Raw genomic sequence first — 20,958 nt, forward strand, 5'->3', positions numbered from 1 at the left:
ATGATATATCCCTTTTAAATTTCTCGAGTTTAAATACTCTATTTTGAAAAAAAAAAATAGATGTGAATAGAGTAAGTTTAAAATTGAATTACTTCTATCAAATATTTTCTTTAAAGTTAATATATAATCAATGAAGTTTACTTGTAATGAATACAAACTTAAAAATTTGTATGTTTGTATGTGTTCTTATTCATCTTCTTATGAAATGCTTCAATTTATAGTTGAGCTCTATAAATGATCCATTAAACTTATGAATATAGCTGTTATAATCATTGTTTTCCCTCTTTTGAACTTTTTCCGAAACGAGGCAATAAAATAGTACTTTATGGTAGAGTTTTCTCTCTTACAGCAAGTAAGAAAAGTAATGTCTCTTTGCATTAAATGTTTTAACAAAGTAAGTGAGAAATTATTTTAAAAGAGTGAAGCTATTTAAGAATAAAGATTTCTAGAATAAGATTAATAAGTGTTTAATCCAATACAAAATTGTATTTAGAATGATTTTAGGAAGATTAAATAGCCAACACCCAACACAATACTCATAAAGTGAAAGAAAAGGAATAGAGAGAGTTTTGAAATTGCTATGTGACAAATGCAAAAAACAGAGCATGATTCTTCGTGCTTGTTTCAAAATAAGACATCTTATTTCAAAATAATAAAGAACAACTCAACAAAAATATAGAGAGGGCTCTTTCAAAGTAAGGAACGCATATCAAAAGATGTTTATGCATATGTTGATCTAGAAGTCTTTATTCGAGAATAAGAGAAGTATTGCCAAATAAGTTATTCCTAAATAAGCTATTTTTGAATAAGTTATTTTCAAATAAGCTATTCTTAAATAAGTTATTTTTGAATAAGATATTATGAAAGACTTATCGAGAATGGATTTAAAGGAAAGCCACTATTCTTGAATAATAATAGCCCAGATAAGCTATTTCTGAATAAGTAAAAGAGTGGGTAAATGGGAACAAGAGACACACTTAAGAATAAGCTATTTCAGAATAAAATTGTTATTCCAAAATAAGGACCGTTTTACATAAAAAATTACAAAGGCTCTCAGATTTTTATTTTTGATTCTAAGATCAATTAAGATACCTTTCAAGCAATATCTAGAGTCCTTAAGAAGTTAAGATCAAGTTAAATACTTAATTTTTAGAAAAAAAAACGCTTTAAGAAAAAATATGAGAGGTATTTAGGTGTTTCTTGACTATTTAAAAATAAGACACTTATTTAAAATAAAAGTGCCTATTAAGAATGAAACACAAGAGTCAGAATATAATACAAAGAGACTCAATTCCTTTACAAACTATTAATTTTTAAATAATAAACCTGTAAAATATAAATTTTTTCATTTTACAATCGTCAAAACCAATGTTTAACATTTTTTCACTTTTCTAAAATTGCCAAACATAAGGCTATTAAAGTTGTTGACTTGATCCAACATAAAACTTGAGGAGATTCTTAATTGAATTCATGTAAACGTTTTGTTGCGTTCTTCATGGACATTCGAATGTAAACATTACTCCCTTTATTAAAAAATAAGGTATTTTAATTAAATTTCACTCTTTAATAAAATAATTACTCACTTTCAAACTCTATATTTTTATATTTAATCTTATTAAATATTTTATAATAAATATAAAGTCACTATCAATAGAAACATTTAAAAAAAATAATAATTACACCTTTAAAGACTAAAATATCATATATTTTTAATATCTAACTTTTTAAAAAATACGTTATATTTTTTAAGAGATGGCATGTTAACATACTACATCACATGAAATTATGGGTTACATGTTTTGTACTTTATGAATAATTTAACTCGGTATAGATTTTTATATTTTATACTAAAACTTATATTAACATTGTCATTAATTTATTTCTGAGAAGGTTGTTGATCCAATAGTTTAAATACTTTTAATGATAACTTTGTTAAAAATTCATAATCCTAATACAAAGCATGTATTAATTGATTTATAATTAATAATTAATAATTATCTCTTGACTATTGCATCGCCCAAGGAAATCTTTGATGATGGCGGATTGGCATTGCTTTGTTCAGTCCACTGTTTCGGCTGGCCTAATCACACAATCCATTCATCTCTTTCGCAGATCAGCTCTGCGGTCAAGAGCGTCCTTCTTCTCAATACAATGAATCTTCAAGCTATTCCTTTCATTTCTTTTGTCGAAGTCGAATTAGCACACAAAATTCCACTCTCACGCTCCAACTTCCAGATCCAAAAATGTCAGCTCCTTCGCCGCCAATCTTCACTTGCTAGAACAGAAAGCCATCTCCGTTCAGTTGGCAGTCTCTGAACTCTGTTGCATGTTTGTCTCTGCTATTTAACTCTCATCAAAAGTCACGTTTTTGATTTGGTATAGTTGCTCTCTTTAGATACCTGTAGCGATTTCTCAGTTTTCTTGTTATTTTCTCTCATCATTGATTCATGAAATGTGCTATCAGCCAGACCCTATGCCAATGGGTAGTGGGAGTGGGAATAAGCTGGACAGTGTGTGGGGCCCGGCGGATTTGCTGATGTTTGAGTTTGGTCATAAAGTTTCTTTATTTGCCAATTTTACTTCTCGCACCTGCGTGGGAGCTCCATTGAGTTACTGAATGTGAAACAGGGTTATACTTGGTTTAATCGAAAGGACTAAATTGAAGTGAAAAGTTGTAATTCGTTATTGATGGTGGTTGAGTGACATTAAATTTTGGGGATTTCTGTTGGCACTACCGCACTGGTTTCTTAACAAGACGACATCAATATTTTCTTCGATAATAATTATTACATTGTTGTGCTTTGTAGGGAATGATATGCTTTTCTGTTTCAAATGGATTTTGCAATAATAATTTCGGTGGAAGGATGTAATGCTATTGTCTCTGATCTGTTGCTTTGATGGCTTTATGTGGAACCAAGACAACTTTACTATCGCGCAATAATATGTTACTATTCTAGGTTGGGATTTGGTGAGAAATCCAAGTGTCTAAGGATGAGTTTGCTAGTGATTTGGGCGTGAACTCCTGTGAAACTTGATCATAAACATGTGAATATATTGGATGGATTTGTAAATATTATCCTTTCTTGCTCAATGTTGAATATCATTGAATGAATTTTATTTGCATCAGGAGTCCTAAATAAAGTTAAGAGATGCTTTGGGTTCTTTTCGCTTAATTGTGCGGCATGGCAATCTGTTTTCCCTTTGGATTACAAGATGGATTTGTTTTCGTGAGCTGGGGATTCTTTTGTTGTTGTTTTTTTTTTTTTGGGTAATGTAATGATATAGGTAAAGCAACTGTGATGAAAGCATTATTTTTGCTACCTCCTGTAGTTATGTTATTTGCTATTAGCTGATTTGAAGTTTAATTTTTGTTATTTCCTTGATGCTTAGATTAATTGATGAACCACACCAATCTTTATAATCTATTGAGCTATATATTGATTGATAGTACCTGGTACCGCATTGGATGCTGCAGAAAGGGCTTGGTGAAGTGTAAAATAATCCTAGTGTTTGCTCTTTAAGGAATTTACTTGGCTGATTATTCTGATTCCTGAATTAGAACTTAGGAGATTGAATAGCTTATTGCTAATCCTATCAAATTCTGCTCAGTTATCTTCTCTCATATGAACATTTCTTGCTGATGCAATGTTACGTGGTTTCACTGTAGCTCAGAGGACCCTTGATTCAGCAAAGCAAGCTTTCCCTCTTTTTGAGGGAAGACAAAAACAGGCATGCACAACTCATATTTTAGCTCCACGATATATGCAATTAGGAGTAAACATTCCTTCTCTTTATCCTTCAATGATTACTCAAACTTGTCGTATGAAAGATTTGATAGGGTCCCATCACACCGCTCATCATTTTGTGGTTGTTGTGATTGCTGTGCACTCTTCACCTGTAGAGTACCCCTGAACCCTAGTCTTCTATTTGGGTTGAGACAATCCACTTTACTTCAATTATCGGCGTCAAGAAGGTTGATTTTGGGTGGTAGAGACCCATATTTCTCCCAGCTTGCAGCTTATGGTCTCCATAGAGATTGTTATGAGTTTGATTGCTCATTCAGTGAGAGAAGTGTTCCTAACAGAAGTAAGAGGAGAATATATCAAAGGTGTTTTTGCACAGTTTCGGAGAAAGAGAGTGAAACTAACCATTCTTTTGGTTCCGATGATGCTGAATCAGTTCTCAACTTACTGAGTGAGGAAGCAGATGGAAATTTTACTGGTACGGGTGGAAAGAATGTATCTTCATTTAAGAAGTTGGATACAGAGAAGAAAAGGAAAAATGGAAGTAGAGAGAGAAATCTGAATTTAGGTAAGCAAGAAGTGAAGAAGGGAAATCTGAAGCACCCGGAGACCTTGACAGTAGACTTGAAGAAAGAGCACAAAAAGCACAATGAAGAAAAGAAAGCTGTTGCAAAAGGTGAATGCCATGGGAAACGAAGAGATTTTTCTAGTTGCTCATCTTATTATTCCTTTTCATCTTCAGGAGATATTGGTAGTGATCTGGAAGTTGAAGAGAAGCATGAGGAGGACAAAACATGTCATGTGGAGGAACAAATGAGGGAAGAATTCAACAGGCAAAGAAATGACTCAGAGAAGCTGGAGGGACTTTCAAACCAGGAAAGAACTACATTTCGTGCTGATATTGATTGCAGTCTAAGAAAGAAGTCTGAGAAGAAGCTGATGAAGGTAACAGAAGAGATAGAGTCAGGGAAAGAACCCCAAGGTATGCATCCAAGAGTGTCTAGGAGGCATGAATCTGGTTATGGGAAAGCCACCATATCCCACAAGCAATTTGAAAATGAGGATGATACTTCATCTTTGATTAGAAGTTCACATAAGAAAGGAAGAGAGGACCATATTCAAACTGAAAACAGAAGAAGGTATCAATCTTCAGAAATAGGAGAGAATGGTGGTCCTGAAGCTGAAAATTCTTCAAAATTGCAAAACACATTTGGTGGCAGGGAAGGGAACCTAGAGATATCAGGAAAACTCTTCCAGGAAAAAAATGATGAACGAAAAAGTTTTGTTGGCTCTAGCGCTAGAAAGGATGTGCTGAGTAGGAATTACCAGAAAAACATTGAAAAGTCAAAATTGAAGATTCAAAAAGTATGTTGAATACTAGGATAAAGAGCCTTGAAGAGGACAAAACTTCAATTCATAGTTTGGTTGGGAATATGGAGGAGCGTCAATACCAAAAAGGGGACAAAATCATTACACAAGTTGAAGGGAGAAGAAAATTTCAACTATCTGAATTATCGCCAGTCCAGGAGAGTAATGTTGAAACTGCCTCCACATTGAAGTCTAGTAATAGAATAAAGAACCAGGAAGAGACGTTAAACTTGTATTTGGATGTCAAAGGGATACAACCCGGAACAGATACAAGGTCACCTCATAGTAGGAAACAATCTGAACTTGTACGCTCTGTTTCAGAAGTTCATGCCAGTGATGAAAAGCTAGTTTCAAGATCTCAAAGAGTTTGTGATGAGGTAAGGTTGATAAAAAATAGTAACTTGACATCAGTTGTTAACACAAGAGAAAGTTATTGCCAGACTGATAAAAGAATTACGCAGTTCAATTCAAGCAGCAAGGCCCATCCACACACATGCCAATCAATCTCAGATGAAAATATCTCAAAAGAAGCTTGCAGCTCTCAAGAATCATTGAACTTAGTTTCTGAGGGTAGAAAACAATATGTTATATTGGTAGAAGGTGGTGAAAGTAGTTCAGATGCAGTGTTCATTCCTTCCTCATCTCAATTGATGAGAAGAGGCTTTGCCGGTGATGAACTCAACCCCAGAACTTCAATCCCAGAGGTCTGCCCCAATACTTCAGAAAGTGGCTCATCTGTCTTGTGTACCAATTCAGGAGGAATTCTAGCTTTGCGATATGAACCATGTTCTACATATGGAAGTAGTCAGGTTTATAGTGACCCTTCAAATATTATAGCCCCTGAGGATGCTCTGGCTTCAGCATATCGCTTAGAGGAATCCTCCAAACAGATTGTGGATGAGTTTGTTCAGAAGGCCAGGCATGAAGTCACAAATGAGACACAAGAAATGGAAATTACTGGAACCAAATTGTCCACTGAAGATGAGAAGAATCAGATTTACAGTGGGGGGCAGCAGGGTACTCAAAAAGTCTCTAAGTCAAGGGAGCGTGATTCAAGTCGCTCCTCTGGTTTCTCTGGGGCCAAAGGACCTTCTGATGAGATGTGGGATGAACCAGAATCATCTATTAAGCAAAGTCCACCGGCTGAAGAAGCAGAGGCCAGTCTTGTGACAGAGAACTCAATTGTCAAGAGAACAGGTAGGACCCTATGGGGAATTATTTCAGATATTGTTCGACTATGGTGGCATTCACGTGCTGATGCCTCCACTTCAGCTGCAAGATCAGGTGAAAGAAACTCATTAAACAAGTCTGATAGTGACACATGGTTTTCTGGCCAGGAGCATGAAGAAACCAGTAAAAGTAAAGTAACAGAGGAAAGAACAAGCGTGCAATCACAAGCTACAACTTCTGACCGATATCAACCTCAAAAATCTAATGTACAAAGTGAGGGAGATGTGTTTGAAACTTTGAAATTGAGGGACAAAGGAGAACATCTCGAGGTTGGTACGTCATCTTCTCCAAATGAGGTGGGGAGTGGATCGACGTCTATAGGCATCTCCTTTGCTTCTGGAGAGGAAAATGCTAGTTGGACTGAAGATGGAAAGGATTTGCAAATCAGTACATCAGGTGCTGAAACCATGGAATCATCAACAGTTCTACCTGCTAGGCCTCCTTTTGTAGAAGAAATTGTAAATACTGGTAGAACTGAGTCTCTGTGGTGGATGGAGGATCCCTTTGCTTCAAAACAGACTGAAATATCTGTCACAGCGAAAAAGGATGTGGAATTGAAGCAAAGGAAACTTCAAAGGAACAAGCCAGTCACAAAAGACAGGTTTGATGAGTGGGAAGAAGCTTATAAACTTGAACTTGAGCAACGGAGGATGGACGAGATATTTATGAGGGAAGCACTCGTGGAAGCCAAGAAAGCTGCTGATACATGGGAGGTGCCTGTTGGTGCTGTCCTTGTGCGGGATGGGAAGATTATTTCCCGGGGATGCAACTTGTATGTGTTAAGGAATGTTCTTATCTTTTGTAATTGCCTTAGCATTGTTATTTATATCAGTATATTGTTTCAGGGTGGAAGAGTTACGAGACTCTACAGCTCATGCAGAGATGATTTGTATAAGGGAAGCTTCGAATCTTCTGCGGACATGGAGACTTGCAGTAAGTTTTCAGTGTCAAAGTATAATAGATATTTCAGAATATTTTTTGTGTTTATTATATGTTTCTTCTCCATTATTTTTAATAGTATGGCTAGCTTAAGCTGTGTTGATATCTGTTCCCTAAAATTTTAAATCCTCCCAGTTTGGATTAATCCCACCATCCTTTTATTGATGATACTTAAAGATATCTTATTTTTCGACTGCAGATACCTATTATTATATTTTCCACTTAAAAAATAAGGATGGCTAACTTCTTTGAGGACACAATTTATCCATTTGCAGGGCACTACACTTTATGTTACGCTTGAACCCTGTCCAATGTGTGCTGGTGCCATTCTTCAGGCAAGAATTGATACTCTTGTATGGGGAGCTCCTAATAAGCTTCTTGGTGCTGATGGTAGCTGGGTTAGGTATGCCAAGCACGGACTTCCTCTCTGTACTCTTCATGTGGTTGCAAGGGTTATAAGAGTTTTTATTATTCATCTGCACTTGCCACTCTTTATGGGTATAATATCACAATGCAATTCGGTCTTTACACTTGTTTGATTTCCTTATCATGCATGGTTATATTGTGATGGAACCCTGTTGTTCTAATACATAAAAAATGCAGAAATAACAATGATGAAATAGCAACAGCTCTAGGGAAATGCTGAAGTTTGATATTAATAATTTTAAAAGACTAAATTAGTGTTACAAAATCACTCCACTGATTCAAAACAAACTCTATTCTCTAAAACAACCAAAGCATCCAAACAGAACAATAACACTGCAATGCTATCAAGCATGCCCTTTAGTTTTTGAGAGCTAGTCTCTCCTCCCACTCAAGATACAAAATATGACTTGATTTCTGCTAGGAGACTCCAACCACTAATATAAGTCCAAAAGTAACGCTCACAGTCTCCAATACTACCCTTATAGCCCGGACCTATAGCAACCTTACAGCAACTCTAACTGCTTGTTTCTTTCTCCTTAACGTTAGGAGTCTCAAGGTAAATGCCCTGATCATCAAAAGGGGAGGGTGTCTAGCTGACTTATAAATCACACTCTACTAATATGGCCTCTTGATGTGTGACTCATAACATAGCCCACCCCTCAAGAGTCGGTGTCTGCGATGGCTCACCCTCCACAGCACTACACTCAGCCTCTGGCCGGCCAACCCTTCCGTGTGCAGCCCTTTCCACGAATGGCGACTCTCAGCGAGAGCACTAATGTCACGACCACAAGTCCTTTAGACAGAACTCACCCCTAAAAGGCACCTTGTAAGGGGAAGATGCCCAACTAACTTATAAATCATACTCTACCAATGTGGCCTCTCGATGTGGCATAACATATTGATTATACCTATAATGTAAAGTTTGCTAAATTTTTAAGTACACTATAATATATTTATTGTTTTGGGATTGTGTATTACTGAGTGGTGATAGAACTGTATTGAACATAACAGCTTCGCCTAAAAAATGTGCTCTGTAGGTGGCATTCTTGGTATACACCCGTTGTCAAAATGCTTCGTTCTTGAACCTGCCTACTTATATTTACCCTTTTGATATAACCAAATAACCCAGTTTATCCCTTTTTGCCCTTTCTTATTCCATTATCATCCTTTGATAAATTGATTATGCATTGATCAGATTGTCTTAGTTTTCAATTACGTTGTGTTCACTGTCTTATTTTGGGATGCTAGATTCACTTATACATTAAAAAGTTTCTTGAATAGGCCAATAGAACATGATAGTTCTGGCTAATGATACGTTATGTAGATGACTTTTCTGGATACTAATCCGTTGTCAATGTACTTTGTCGTTGTAGCATTCCTGCCAGTTTGCTTTTTTATCAGAACCATTTATGGTTGTATGTCATAAAATATTCTTTTGATGGGATTTAAGCATGGGATAATTTTCCATTTATTTCCTGACCGGAACTGAATCTTCTTTTGGGAATTGTCTTGAAGCCAAAAAATTTAAGCATCAAAAGTGAGTATTTTCACTGGTGGGACATGCGCAACTTGAACTCTTATATGGTTTTTGCAGTCTTTTTCCTGATGGAGGAGAAAATGGATCAGAAACAAAAGAAAAGCCACCTGCCCCAGTTCATCCTTTTCATCCAAAAATGAACATAAGAAGAGGAGTGTTGGCCTCAGAATGTGCAGAAGTGATGCAGCAATTCTTTCAGCTGAGAAGGAAAAAGAAGAGAGAACCATCGCCACCTCAATCAAGCCAATCATCTCGCCTTCCTACTTCTCACCATCATCCATCCAAACTTCTCCACAAAATGCATGGCATTTTCCACATGATGTTTTGCTTGTAAGATCAGATATGCATAAATATATGTATATATATATTATACACTCCTTCCATTCCTGTTTGGCATCTCAATAAATTGTTCAAGCATGGTATGAGATCATAGTGAAAAGTGATGTATCCAGGATCTCATTAATTCTAGTCGTTGTAACCTCACTCCCACCTTGTTTTTCAATTACAGGGAAGATGATTCTGGAACTGTGTAGAAATATTTAAGGGTTGATGATACTTTAAAGTCACATTAGTGCCTTAGAACATCAGAGATTAACGGAATGATAGAGACAGAGTACTGACATATAGGTCAAATGTAGAAATGGTAGGTAAGATATTGTTTTCAATAATGTAACCTTACTTTAATTCCATTTTTCTTATGTCATCCTATCTTTCCTCTCTCTTCAATCTTTACCCGACATTTTACCTTCTTAACAACAATGCATTGATTCAAAAGTTTGTTTGCGTAAAAACACAAAGAAGCATTACAATCATTTAAACAAAACCTTAGTCATCAAAAACTGCGGCGGTTAGGTGTGGTGGGTACCAATGTCACTTTGATGAATGATTTTATTCTATTTTCATGCGTCTAGGTTATTAATTAAACTGATGTTGCATGCTTCTGAGTTCTGAATTCTGACATGTTTAAAAAAGTTAAAATAAATTAATAATATTGTTCAAATTACATGCTCATCTATACTCAGTCCTTGAGGGTTCTCCCCCCCCCTTTCTTTGGAATAAGGAATCTATTCAAAAATGTATATAACTTTATTGAAGATTACTTCTTTTTTTAAGGAAGAATGACATAGGGAATTAATGATACATAAAACTTATGTACTTAATTTTCTATTTTTAATATATATATATATCAATCAATCATCATAATAAATGAATCTTAATATGTTTATATAATTAACAACAAGAGTTTATTATAAAATAAATAATCTATAAAAGATTCACATATTTTGATTTAACGAGAAACAAATACTTAAAATATATTAAGCATGTAAAGTTAAGTATATAAGTTTTTCTAACTACTAATAATTAGATTCTCAACAATTTTTTAGAAAGAAACAAGTTGTAAATAACAATTCAAATAACTGCAAATTCAAGAGTTTTAATTATATATAAAATATTTAAATTCTAAATGTAACTTTAAGTTTGCAATTAAAATTCTCGTTTACAACTATGTAAATTAATATTTATAAGTTATTTTTCAAAATTTTTTTATCATAACCTAACTACCATTAATTATCTCTTTTGAAACTTTATTATCATTCTTCCTCTTTTTTTTTTTTTTCATCAAATGTGATTTGCTTAAAATTTGGAAGTTTTTCAACAAAGGATATAAAATTGAAAGACAAATTGATTAATTTCAGAAGAACCCTGTTGTCGGAACAAAATTTTAGTTGATTTGAGAAGAAAACAGTTCATGGTACAACACGTCAATTTTCAAACCTACATTATCAGGTCATTAGTAGAAATGTCAAATATCACTGCTCTATGAAGGCTACATCTCTCCTTCTGCCAGCAAATGACCCTCACAAGAAGTCACAACCTTCCAAAGCTATTCCTTTCTCTTCTTCTTCAGACTCCATAAATAACTAACAACCCTCCTTCCTGTTTCCACCATCCTTCTTCTCCTACAATGGCTGCTTCTGCAACATTCTCAGTTTTCTTATTAGCTCTTGCTTGCCTCTCATTCACTTCATTACCTTGTCTCAATGCTCAATCACCAGCTTCTTCACCTTCCTCACCCACATTGCCCACTCCACAACCTCCAGCTGCAGCTGCAACTCCTCCTCCTACTACCACCACACAGCCGCCGGCAACTCCTCCTCCGGTGACATCACCAGCTCCGAAGGCAGCTGCTCCGGCTTTACCCCCAGCAACCCCACCGCCTCAGACTCCACCCCCAGCAACCCCACCACCAGCTACTCCACCACCTGTCTCACCTCCCACAGTGCCTCCACCAGCTCCAACTTCACCTCCACCACCAACGGTGGCTCCTACACCAGCCCAAACACCTCCTCCGGCGCCGGTTCCGGTTAAGGCACCGGCTCCAGCACCGGTGAAGCCAGCACCTGTTCCTGCACCTTCACTGCCACCACCAATTCCAGCTCCAACGCCAGTGATAGAGACACCAGCACCTGCTCCTTCTAAACACAAGAGAAGAAGACATAGACACAAGCACAGACATCAAGCGCCGGCGCCGGCTCCAGCAGTCGCCCAAAGCCCGCCGGCCCCACCATCCAAGGCAACAGCAGAGGATACTCTAGTTACACCAGCTCCATCCCCTAGTCTAAATCTGGTAATGTCTTGCTTACTCTTTGATCATTTAAACATTTCCATTACTTGTTTTCTTCATTGTTTATGAAAATTAATCATATTTTTCTATGTTTTGTTTCACAGAATGGGGCATCATCGTACCTGCATCAGGGAAGAAAGTTTGCGGTGTCTGGAGCTGCTATTGCCATTTTGATAGGCATTCTGATATAGTGAGAATGGATTCACTTACAGAAATTAAGTTGTTTGGTTTGCGAAGTGATCAATCATTTTCTCATGTATAGAGATGAATAATGAGCTATTATTACACCTATTTGGCATTCTTTCTTTCTCTCTTTATCGTATCCATTTGTAACTTGGGTTCCACATTTTAATGAATACGAATTTTTGAATCAGTTAGTTGAACAAAACTATGCAGAAATGTAAATAACAGTGTTCATGATCATCAGATCAAAGTCGATCTCATATTCTGTGAACCGACGTTACGTTTCTTTACATGATAATCAACGAGTGGATCTGTAAGTGGAGGTGGAAAAGCAGTGAGAGATGATCATTATCAATAATTATACCAAGAAGAATCATCAAATGTACCCAAGATAAAAAAGCTTTTCTTATTTTTTTTTAAATACCACTTCAGGTCCCTATACTTTAATTAGATTTTATTTTTAGCCCCCTGTAATTTGTTTTCATGGTTTTTTATCCCTTTTATTTACTCTGTTTACAATGTTAATCCTTTTGTTAAAAAAAAAAAAAAAACTCAAAAGAACCCTGCACTGTCCAAACAATGCTAATTTTGCTGAGAGCCAACGCCTTTATGTTCCTTTTTTTTTTTTTGAATGAGCCTTCATGTTCCTTTGATGCTCTTCTTCTCCCTCTAACATGTGGGTTGTCATTTTAAGATAGTGATATTCCATATTCTGTTTCTTTAATCATATCAAATTCTTAATCAGACAAATTTATAATTTTTTTCTCGGTCAGCTTCCTAGTTATCTAATGGGTTTAACGGGGTGAAGGTCATCTTCACAAAATTAACACTGGTTGAGCCATCTCATGAGGGACAGATATTTTCGATGGAGAAATTAAAAAAGGATATGAAATTATGAAAGTAAACTACAGAGACCAAAAACAACATACAGTTAAAATATAGGGGCTTGGAGTGATATTTGGTCTTTTTTTAAAGGCAAATAGTTAATGGATTCAAATGCAGTTGGAAAATAATTGCGTGTCTTGGAACTTGAAGCTTTTTGAAACACACTCGTGTATATTAATTAGTTTTTTACGTTACAATATAAATATAAGTACATGAGCCTTGTGTCCACATGTTATTTTACCTGCAGAATCTGATGAAAGGAAGGTTGGCTCAAGAGAGGAAAATAGATACTCAAAGCTAACTTTATTATTTTATAATTTATACTGCTGCCATTGATTATTATTATTATTTTTAAAGATGTGTTGCTAATCATTCACGTCATGTATTCACATTTTATGTTGAAAAAACAAACTAATTTAATGGTATGAATCTAAATGGGGTAATAAAATTTGTATTTTTGTTCATGATTATCCTTCAAAAAGTATTAGATGATCAATTGATGTTAGTTAAAATCTAACGTGTTTATGTTTGGAAAGTGCGTTAATACAAGCGTTGGATAATAATTTATTTATTTAAAACTTTGAAGAAAAGTCTTCACTTAGATATGTTTCTCATGAATAATAGACAAGGACACAAGTTCTGTTGTTTTGTCTCATCACAAATCGGTCATGAATTGCAAGCAAAGCCACATTCTTTGTTGCTTAGTTTTTAAGCTTTTCTTTCTGTTTTTTCCCCCTTTCATCCCTTTCAATTGTATCAATAAAAACATATATGGCACAAAGAGTCACAAACTGTAAATAGTATTAGTATAATTCATCTTAGGTGTTGTCTGATTTTGTTTTCATTTTTCATTTTAAACTATTTTGTAAACCACTTTCTAAAAATTGTTTTTTTGAAAAAAATAAAAATAAAAATAAAATATATTTAATTTTATTAAATTGAAAACAATTTTAAAGTCAAAAAATTGATCAATAGTAGTGAATGCTAGTGATTAATGGTGATGACCTATAATATTAGTTGACCATAAGCAATTGTAATTTTCAACAGTCAAATGTAATTGTTTTAAAAACAAAAAAAAAACCTGAAAAATAGCTCTGAGATTTTTTTTAATTTTTTGTTCTAAAAACGAAAAATAAAATAAGAACACTCTTAGAAATATTTAAATTTAAAATACTTATCCAAACCTTTTTTTTTTTTTTTTACAAACAGAAGTAAATTTTGAAAACACAAAATCAAACGAGCTGACCAGGCAAAGAAGTGCAATCAACCTCCTTTCATGATAATGACGGGGTTTCACATAATGTTCTAAACTTCCAATAATTAAGTTATAAAAAAAATCATACTTTCTAATGACATTGGATTTACTTAGTTATAGGAAAACCAAACTGGCAAGCATGTGATGTGTAGTTAAATATACTATGTTCAAATCTTATACTTAAGACCCTGCCACAAGAATTTTCCTGTGTGAATACTAGGTAATATATGGGAATAAGGAATAGTAAAGGGTAATTACGAGAGTTAGGTGGAAAAAGGGTAATTTAGGAATATGCTAAATATCTCTATAAATAAGATCTAAAAGATGTAATGGGGTCTTGTGAGTCAAATTACTATTTCTTAGTCTCTATTTCTCTTTTACCTCTATCACTATGTTCCAGATGTGGATATGTTATGTCCTTGACCAGATTATATGGTCAGCTTAGCACTAAGCTCTGTCATATTTTGTAGTTCAAAACTATACATTCATATTCTGTCACTTACCATTTTTAACTTATTTACCAGAAAAATAATGCATCAGCATGAATGGGGAAAAAACAGAATGGAAGAAAGAAAGCATTAGGAGGAAATAAAGTGGAACTGAACTTTCTCAGAAATTTTCTATTCAATGTCCTAGAAAAATTGTGTACAGATTGGAGAATTTCTTAGGTACTACTAACTGACTTTATAACAGAGTCAATAAAAACTCATTCAAGTTGGTGTTTCAGATGGTGCGGTGTTCACACCTGCTTTAGTGAATTTTTATGGCTCCTTGCACCATCTGATTACAACCTTATGAATCCTAAGAATGATGAAATCAACAAATCTCCCAGCGCAGGGGGACAAAATAATTCAGCAAGTTGGTCTGTGTTACATCAACTTGAAGAAGAATGAGGACAAGTACTAACTCTCTGTACTGAATGAATGGAATCAGATTCTTCAGCAACACATATGCGCCAATTTGCATTGTTATGTTTATTGTTATTACTTTTAGTCTTCCTCATCCACTTCATGAAATGGAAGTGGCACTGTCTTCACTGCTCTAAACTTGCCAGCGTTGTTCAGATGCTCATTCTCCAACCTGAACCATTCAAAGTTTTATTATTGTATTTTTGCTTGTTAGACCAAACTTCATATGATTGAATGTGACACAGAAATTTTCCGATGAACCAGACAAATTAGTGATGTTTAGACAAGTGAAGGTCACCTGTAGAAATTCCATAGTCCTCGTCTGATGACCTCAAGAGACGCTAAAAAGAAGCTTGTTACTCGATAATCGACATTCTCAAAACTCGAATGGACAACAGTTTGCAACCAGGCAAGCCTCAGAATAAGGTTTAGTCCCTGCATAAATTTCCACCAAAGATTTCTCATGGTTATGATCAGATTTAGGAGGGCCCGGGATTGTAACATGAAAAGAAATCATAACCTGTTGTTTCCCTTAATGTCTAATAAACCATAGAAAGACAACATCAAATTCTCTGCTGCTATCTTATCTCTTCCTTGCACTAGTTTAAGAATCTCACTTTTAACTTGTATAATGGCTTCTTTGTCAGCATTTATTATTTTGACTAGAATATTTTTATTCTCCACTAAGTAGCATTTTTATCTTCAACTTCTAATTTCTTGGACTAAGGATCATAAGCTGACTAGTCCAAAGCTTTTCCAAGGACATGTTAAGAAATATTAAAGACAAATCAAACTCTTTTTTTCTTAGTTAATTTTGACAAAGACGAACTTGAACTTGAACTCGAACTCGAACTCTAAACCTTCAGGCCCCAGGCTCTTTTAGTATAGCGAGAGAGAGGGGTCTGATAAGTACCATGGATAAGTAGTAAATGAATTTTCGGCGAAGCATTAGTTCATTCCTTAGCCAAGGGTTCTTGGAGTTGAATTGGAGCAAACCCCAGTCTTTTACAAAGTCCCAATATAATTGGTACACAGTGGCTGCACTTGATATGATCACAACAACACATAGCCATCCAACACTTGCATCTTTCTCATAAGCAAATTTAGCAACTGCTGCCAACATTGCTGATACATATTTCCCTAAATTCACTAGGTGGCTTGTCTGTCCTTCATCAAACCATCTCCTAGCACACTGCAAAGAAACAAAACAAAACCAGTAAATCAGTTCTATTCATTTCTAAACTATTATTGGATTCAAATAAACAAAGTCATGTTCATCTTTTACCTGCATAGCCCTCCAGTAATAGGGTAGGAATGAGACTGCATAAGCAAGATCTCTGTAGTGCTTAGCCCTCATGCAGTAGCCATAGTCCTGAGTTTTGTAGCTCCCAGTCATGTAGTAACATGCTATATACTCAAGGTTCCTGAGCATTGGAACCTGTACAGGAAAAAGGTACAATTATCAGAAAGTATATAGTTGGTTTCTTCTACTAAAAGAAAATTAAATTGACGTCTTCTCTTGTATTCTCCATGAAAATAAAACACTACCTGACTACAGAGTTGATCAGCCATGAAGAAATCCAGCATCACAACCTGAAGAGACAATAGAGAAGGAGATAACGCTGTGTTAAACATAATACATGTTAAGGAATGGTATCACTGTTTTATGCAGTATTATGATATTCTAAGAACTAGGAAATACAAAATAAAACGAAGTATGTAGTCCACAAATTTGACTTTATGAAACACATTTTGCTGAGTCTTTTGACAGATCATTGAAGAGTCAGCTGATACAATATTTATACCTAGCAAGTGAAAGCACTTTACCTCGTAAAGTGGTGACAAAACAATGTTCCTTATTACAGAAAGGAAACGGTAACGGCTTGACAGGTAGATAATGTTGAAGGGGCAAACCAGTACTAGTAAGAAGACCTGCAGAGTTATTCAACATAATAAAATCTTAAGCCTTGGCTGCTTCAAGAAAAACAATGTGAAGGTGAAATTTGGCAAAGAAATTACCAGTAAAAGTAGGCCAGGAATAGCTTGAACTTGGGCATAAGAATATCCCTTTGCGAGAAGAGTCAAATGAAGAAACATAACTCCAACCACAGCAGTCATAGCCACAGTACAAATCAAAAACACATCTCTATACTTAAGTTCCTTTGCAGGGGACAGCTCAAAAATGAAGCTGTAGTTTATACGAGTCTTTCTCCAAGCAAATTTGTTGCAACCATATAGGAAAAAGTGCAGAAACATGAGGCTGAACATACTGCAAAAGAGAAACACCAAGTCAAGCTGGTTCCTTTTGATCATATGTAATACAGTTAAAGGTTTAGATAATATAAATGAATTTCCATATATAGCAACGAATATGTTTTACTTACCTAAGTACAGGATAGACAGTTTCCATGTAGACTGAAGTTTGTTGTTCTCTTCGGTACAGTCCAGTTATATGAGCCATTACCACATATCCAGCTAAAAGTGCTAACAGGCATCCGGCAAATAACCCTGATTTCATTTGAAAATTACAGTAAATTACATGTAAATAATATATAAATAAACTTGATTTATACTTTTTTGGTTCATTTCAGTCCTCTCAACAATATATTGTTAAGTTGACTAGTCAACAGAGATAAGTTGCATGAGTTAAAAGTGAAGTTGATAGGATTGCCAAATGTTTACTAGACCCTGAAAAGTAGCATTTATCAGTTTTAACTTTTTCATAGGATTTGATGATATTTGAGGCTGTGATTAGTCACTATAACTGCAACAAAGGGAGGTCTCAGTGGAAGCCAATTAGAGAGGTTGAAATCCTTCACTGTACCTTTTGATGGTCCTTTTATTTCATTCTTTGTACGGTCATAGTGGCTCGTACACCTAGCAGAAAAAGATGGGACCTGTATTTCCCATTCACCTAAAACTAGACAAGTCTTTTGTGAACCTAGTGCCTTAATGGGTCCATTTTGTGTTTCCTTTAAACACTAATGCTCACAAAGCAAACAAAAACAACCCTTAAAAGCTCTCTCCACCAAAATGATTGATCACAAAAGACAAAAATAGAAAAGTGAGGGGGAAACACACCAGATTAAATTATTTCAGTGATCTCTTTTTTGATTTCATTCATTATATAATTTTAAGTATGAAATATCGTTTGGCATGTCAACAAAATTGGTGATTTCCAAATAAGCTAGATAGACACCACAAAAATATTTGGCTTACCAATGAAGAAAGTCACAGCATGAGATTCTCGACGCTGAGTTGGTCTAAGGTATTTCATGGCCTTCCTTCTATCATTTTGGGCAAAGTTTTTCATGAACAAATCCTCAACTTCGTCGGCCAACTTCATCACCTGTCATTTCTGATGCTAATCAGAAAACATAATTGGCTCAAAACTTGAACAAGTGACAGACAAGCAAATCCTTAGGCCATCTTGTGGCTCAGGCATGAACCTTGGGAACATTGGCCACTCGAGGTTGTCGGTGAACTTTCAGGATAACTAGTGGCCAACAACATACTGATTCTTGTCATAATATAGTGCCATAATAACTTTTCATCAGAGTTTGTTTCCATGTTGTGAGTTAAATATCTATGGAAAACTCAAATTGAGGCGTGAGATGATTATCGAGGGACTAAATTGGAAGTCTTAATGACCTATAAGAGATGAAATTAAAAATGCTTTGATTTACCTTGTCTGAGCTGTTGAAATAAGAACTCTCCACCACCTTGAGATAAATGGGAAGAATTTCCTTTTCAGTGACCTGAAAGATTTTTTTTTTTTAAATGTTTACTAATCAATCATATAAACCAAACTTAAAATACTTGAATTTTGAGGCCATCTAATTCACATACCTTGTCAAACTTCTTCAGAATCTTGACAAATGCAAGCATGTTCAGGTTCCTGAAAATCAACATCATGAGAAAGACACAAGATTTTCCCATCTTAAAATTTATTTTCATTGAACAATAAGGTCTATACCAGGCCAATGAAATTAGGCACCGTACCTATAAACTTTGAGGTATCCTAGGCCTTTATAGAGCTCAAGAAGACCTCTTTTGATCATTTTTTCTGCATGATGCAACTTTGTTTTGTTGAGATGAAGCTTATTACCACCATCTGGACCACATTTCCTTGATGACTGGTTCAAATCTTCTCGTACGAGGTAACTAATTGCAGAAAAGGTACGAGAAGGTGTGGTCAAGGGAATGTTTATCCTCACATTGTTGCCTCGGCTGCTAACCATATGGCCAGACATTGTCCTCAGCTTCCCATCTTCTTTATTCATCTGAACTGATTTTCTTGCTTCATCTTTCTCTGAATCATCTGCAGAATTGTCCTGCATTTCCTCCTGCTCTGCTCTGCTCCTGACAGAGTCCTCCTCTGTTCCCAAAAAACACAGCATCAGACGATGTACTATTTTTTCTCATTAATATTTTTTTAAAATGATTTCTCAAGAAATAATTTTTCCCATATTTTTCCTCGACTGAAAGCAATATGAACCAGTTAAATAAATACCCATGTGAAAATAACTCAGAAATCAATCATCTTTGATGCAGGTTACATATACAAAAGCATATAGGTCCACAAATGAAAACAGGGAATGTGACATCTCACCTGCTAGTTCTAAGAAATAGTTCACAAAAAGAAAGAGAAGTTTTATTAAGTATTTACCAGAAGAGAACGTGCATGATATGGACTGGTCTTCCTTGGAGTCTTGTGAAGAGCATGCTTTCTTGTTGAATTCAGATTTGAGCTCAAGGAGAAGGTCCATTTGCTTCTTCAAGGACTCACCTCTGCCAATGAAATCTTCCTCCTTTGTTCTGTAAAACTTATTCACCTTGTTTAGCTGTTGATCTAGACATGCAAAGAATTCTTTAGTAGCATCAGTATCAGCAAATTGCTCAAGCAGTTCTGTCTCATACATGTCTCCCTTACAAGCTGAACCAGCAAGTTTCCGATGAACCTGTTAAAAAAGACCACAACAAGTTCCATCATGACTCAGTTTACACAGAACTTATAGTTGAACAGAATCAATCATGTTCTGGGGGAAATAAAAGCAGTACATGAATTGGTCCATGGTCTCTATTACGTTGGTGATTGCCAAATAGAGAGTAGTTTTTTAGTGATGAAAAGAGGGAAGATTGGCGATTCTTGGGTGTATTGTTGGTATTTTCATTAAGGAGGTGAATTTTCTTGAGGTCCTTCTTGAGTTGCCAGTAATCAACGAAAGCATCTTTCCATTCTGGAATGAGCTGACCGTCAAACTGCCTTGAGAACTTGACCATCTTGTCTGTTGTTTTCTCTTCACAAAGAGTTGGTGAGTGTTGTATCTCTGAGAGAAGTTGTGTGTTTCCTTGTGATGATTGTTCAATGGAAGGCCATGCTGACATTATTTATGGAGCAAGGAAAAAGGCATTTGGTACTGATTCTCGGGAGCACATTCCAAAATATCCTTACAAGCACTTGTAGCATCATCATCCTATGCTTCTCCACTTGGAATTTTGGCAAGGTAAGTGGTGGCTAGCAAGGTTCGCCGGAAAAGTAACCAACCATCCGCCACTGCCACAGCCGGACTATGATTACTTCTCGGCTAACATGGCTGTCATGAAGAAGATTTTGAAATGGTGGTGAATTTAAAGTGGTGGATTGGCTGTGGGGACAAATGTTGCTGTCAAAATGCATGTAGAGAGAAAGGGCCTTTAGTAGCAGTAAGAGCATACTTTGGAAGGCCAAGTGGGATTTTGTGAGATGATTATATTTCTTAAGGTGGATGTGGCCTATAAGTTTTTAAGAGTTTTGATCATTTGTGCAAAGTGAAATTTATTGGCTAAAATCTTCTGCTACCACACAAAAGCTTCCT

The 20,958-nt window shown here is 35.6% G+C and overlaps 3 protein-coding genes across 3 annotated transcripts; 2 read left to right on the forward strand and 1 right to left on the reverse strand.

Moving 5' to 3' along the window:
* Window positions 1–2,038: 2,038 nt before the first annotated feature.
* On the forward strand, window positions 2,039–9,946 carry LOC129322094 (tRNA(adenine(34)) deaminase, chloroplastic). Its single transcript, XM_054968138.1, is given in 6 exon segments — window positions 2,039–2,376; window positions 3,668–5,093; window positions 5,096–7,113; window positions 7,187–7,274; window positions 7,556–7,683; window positions 9,301–9,946. Coding segments are annotated over 5 exon segments (3,873 nt in total). The 5' UTR covers window positions 2,039–2,376; window positions 3,668–3,731; the 3' UTR covers window positions 9,578–9,946.
* A 1,221-nt stretch (window positions 9,947–11,167) lies between these two features.
* Window positions 11,168–12,242, forward strand: LOC129284348 (lysine-rich arabinogalactan protein 19). The gene is made up of 2 exons (XM_054919797.1): window positions 11,168–11,872; window positions 11,974–12,242. Exons 1-2 carry the CDS (start codon window positions 11,210–11,212, stop codon window positions 12,058–12,060), a joined length of 750 nt encoding a protein of 249 aa, XP_054775772.1. The 5' UTR covers window positions 11,168–11,209; the 3' UTR covers window positions 12,061–12,242.
* A 2,514-nt stretch (window positions 12,243–14,756) lies between these two features.
* Window positions 14,757–20,740, reverse strand: LOC129284580 (phosphate transporter PHO1 homolog 1). Its single transcript, XM_054920095.1, has 14 exons — window positions 20,162–20,740; window positions 19,770–20,061; window positions 19,103–19,478; window positions 18,950–18,998; window positions 18,787–18,858; window positions 18,320–18,449; window positions 17,485–17,608; window positions 17,120–17,369; window positions 16,928–17,032; window positions 16,649–16,693; window positions 16,386–16,538; window positions 16,014–16,292; window positions 15,399–15,535; window positions 14,757–15,272 (listed from the first exon to the last, which is right to left on the reverse strand). Exons 1-14 carry the CDS (start codon window positions 20,486–20,488, stop codon window positions 15,182–15,184), a joined length of 2,430 nt encoding a protein of 809 aa, XP_054776070.1. The 5' UTR covers window positions 20,489–20,740; the 3' UTR covers window positions 14,757–15,181.
* Between the last annotated feature and the right edge of the window lie 218 nt (window positions 20,741–20,958).

This window comes from Prosopis cineraria, unplaced genomic scaffold, assembly GCF_029017545.1.
Source record: "Prosopis cineraria cultivar Desert tree isolate PC_DT_omini unplaced genomic scaffold, ASM2901754v1 PC10, whole genome shotgun sequence".
In the NCBI taxonomy this organism is placed as follows: domain Eukaryota; kingdom Viridiplantae; phylum Streptophyta; class Magnoliopsida; order Fabales; family Fabaceae; genus Prosopis; species Prosopis cineraria.

Bases quoted from the DNA above. Each gene is read 5' to 3' on its own strand.
- LOC129284348 (XM_054919797.1), top strand. From the start codon at position 11,210: ATGGCTGCTTCTGCAACATTCTCAGTTTTCTTATTAGCTCTTGCTTGC. The intron at 11,873-11,973 runs GTAATGTCTTGC...TTTGTTTCACAG, and splicing joins CATCCCCTAGTCTAAATCTG to AATGGGGCATCATCGTACCT.
- LOC129284580 (XM_054920095.1), bottom strand. From the start codon at position 20,488: ATGTCAGCATGGCCTTCCATTGAACAATCATCACAAGGAAACACACAA. The intron at 18,450-18,786 runs GTAAATCAAAGC...CAGAAATGACAG, and splicing joins ATTTCAACAGCTCAGACAAG to GTGATGAAGTTGGCCGACGA. The intron at 15,273-15,398 runs GTGACCTTCACT...TGAATGGTTCAG, and splicing joins GGACTATGGAATTTCTACAG to GTTGGAGAATGAGCATCTGA.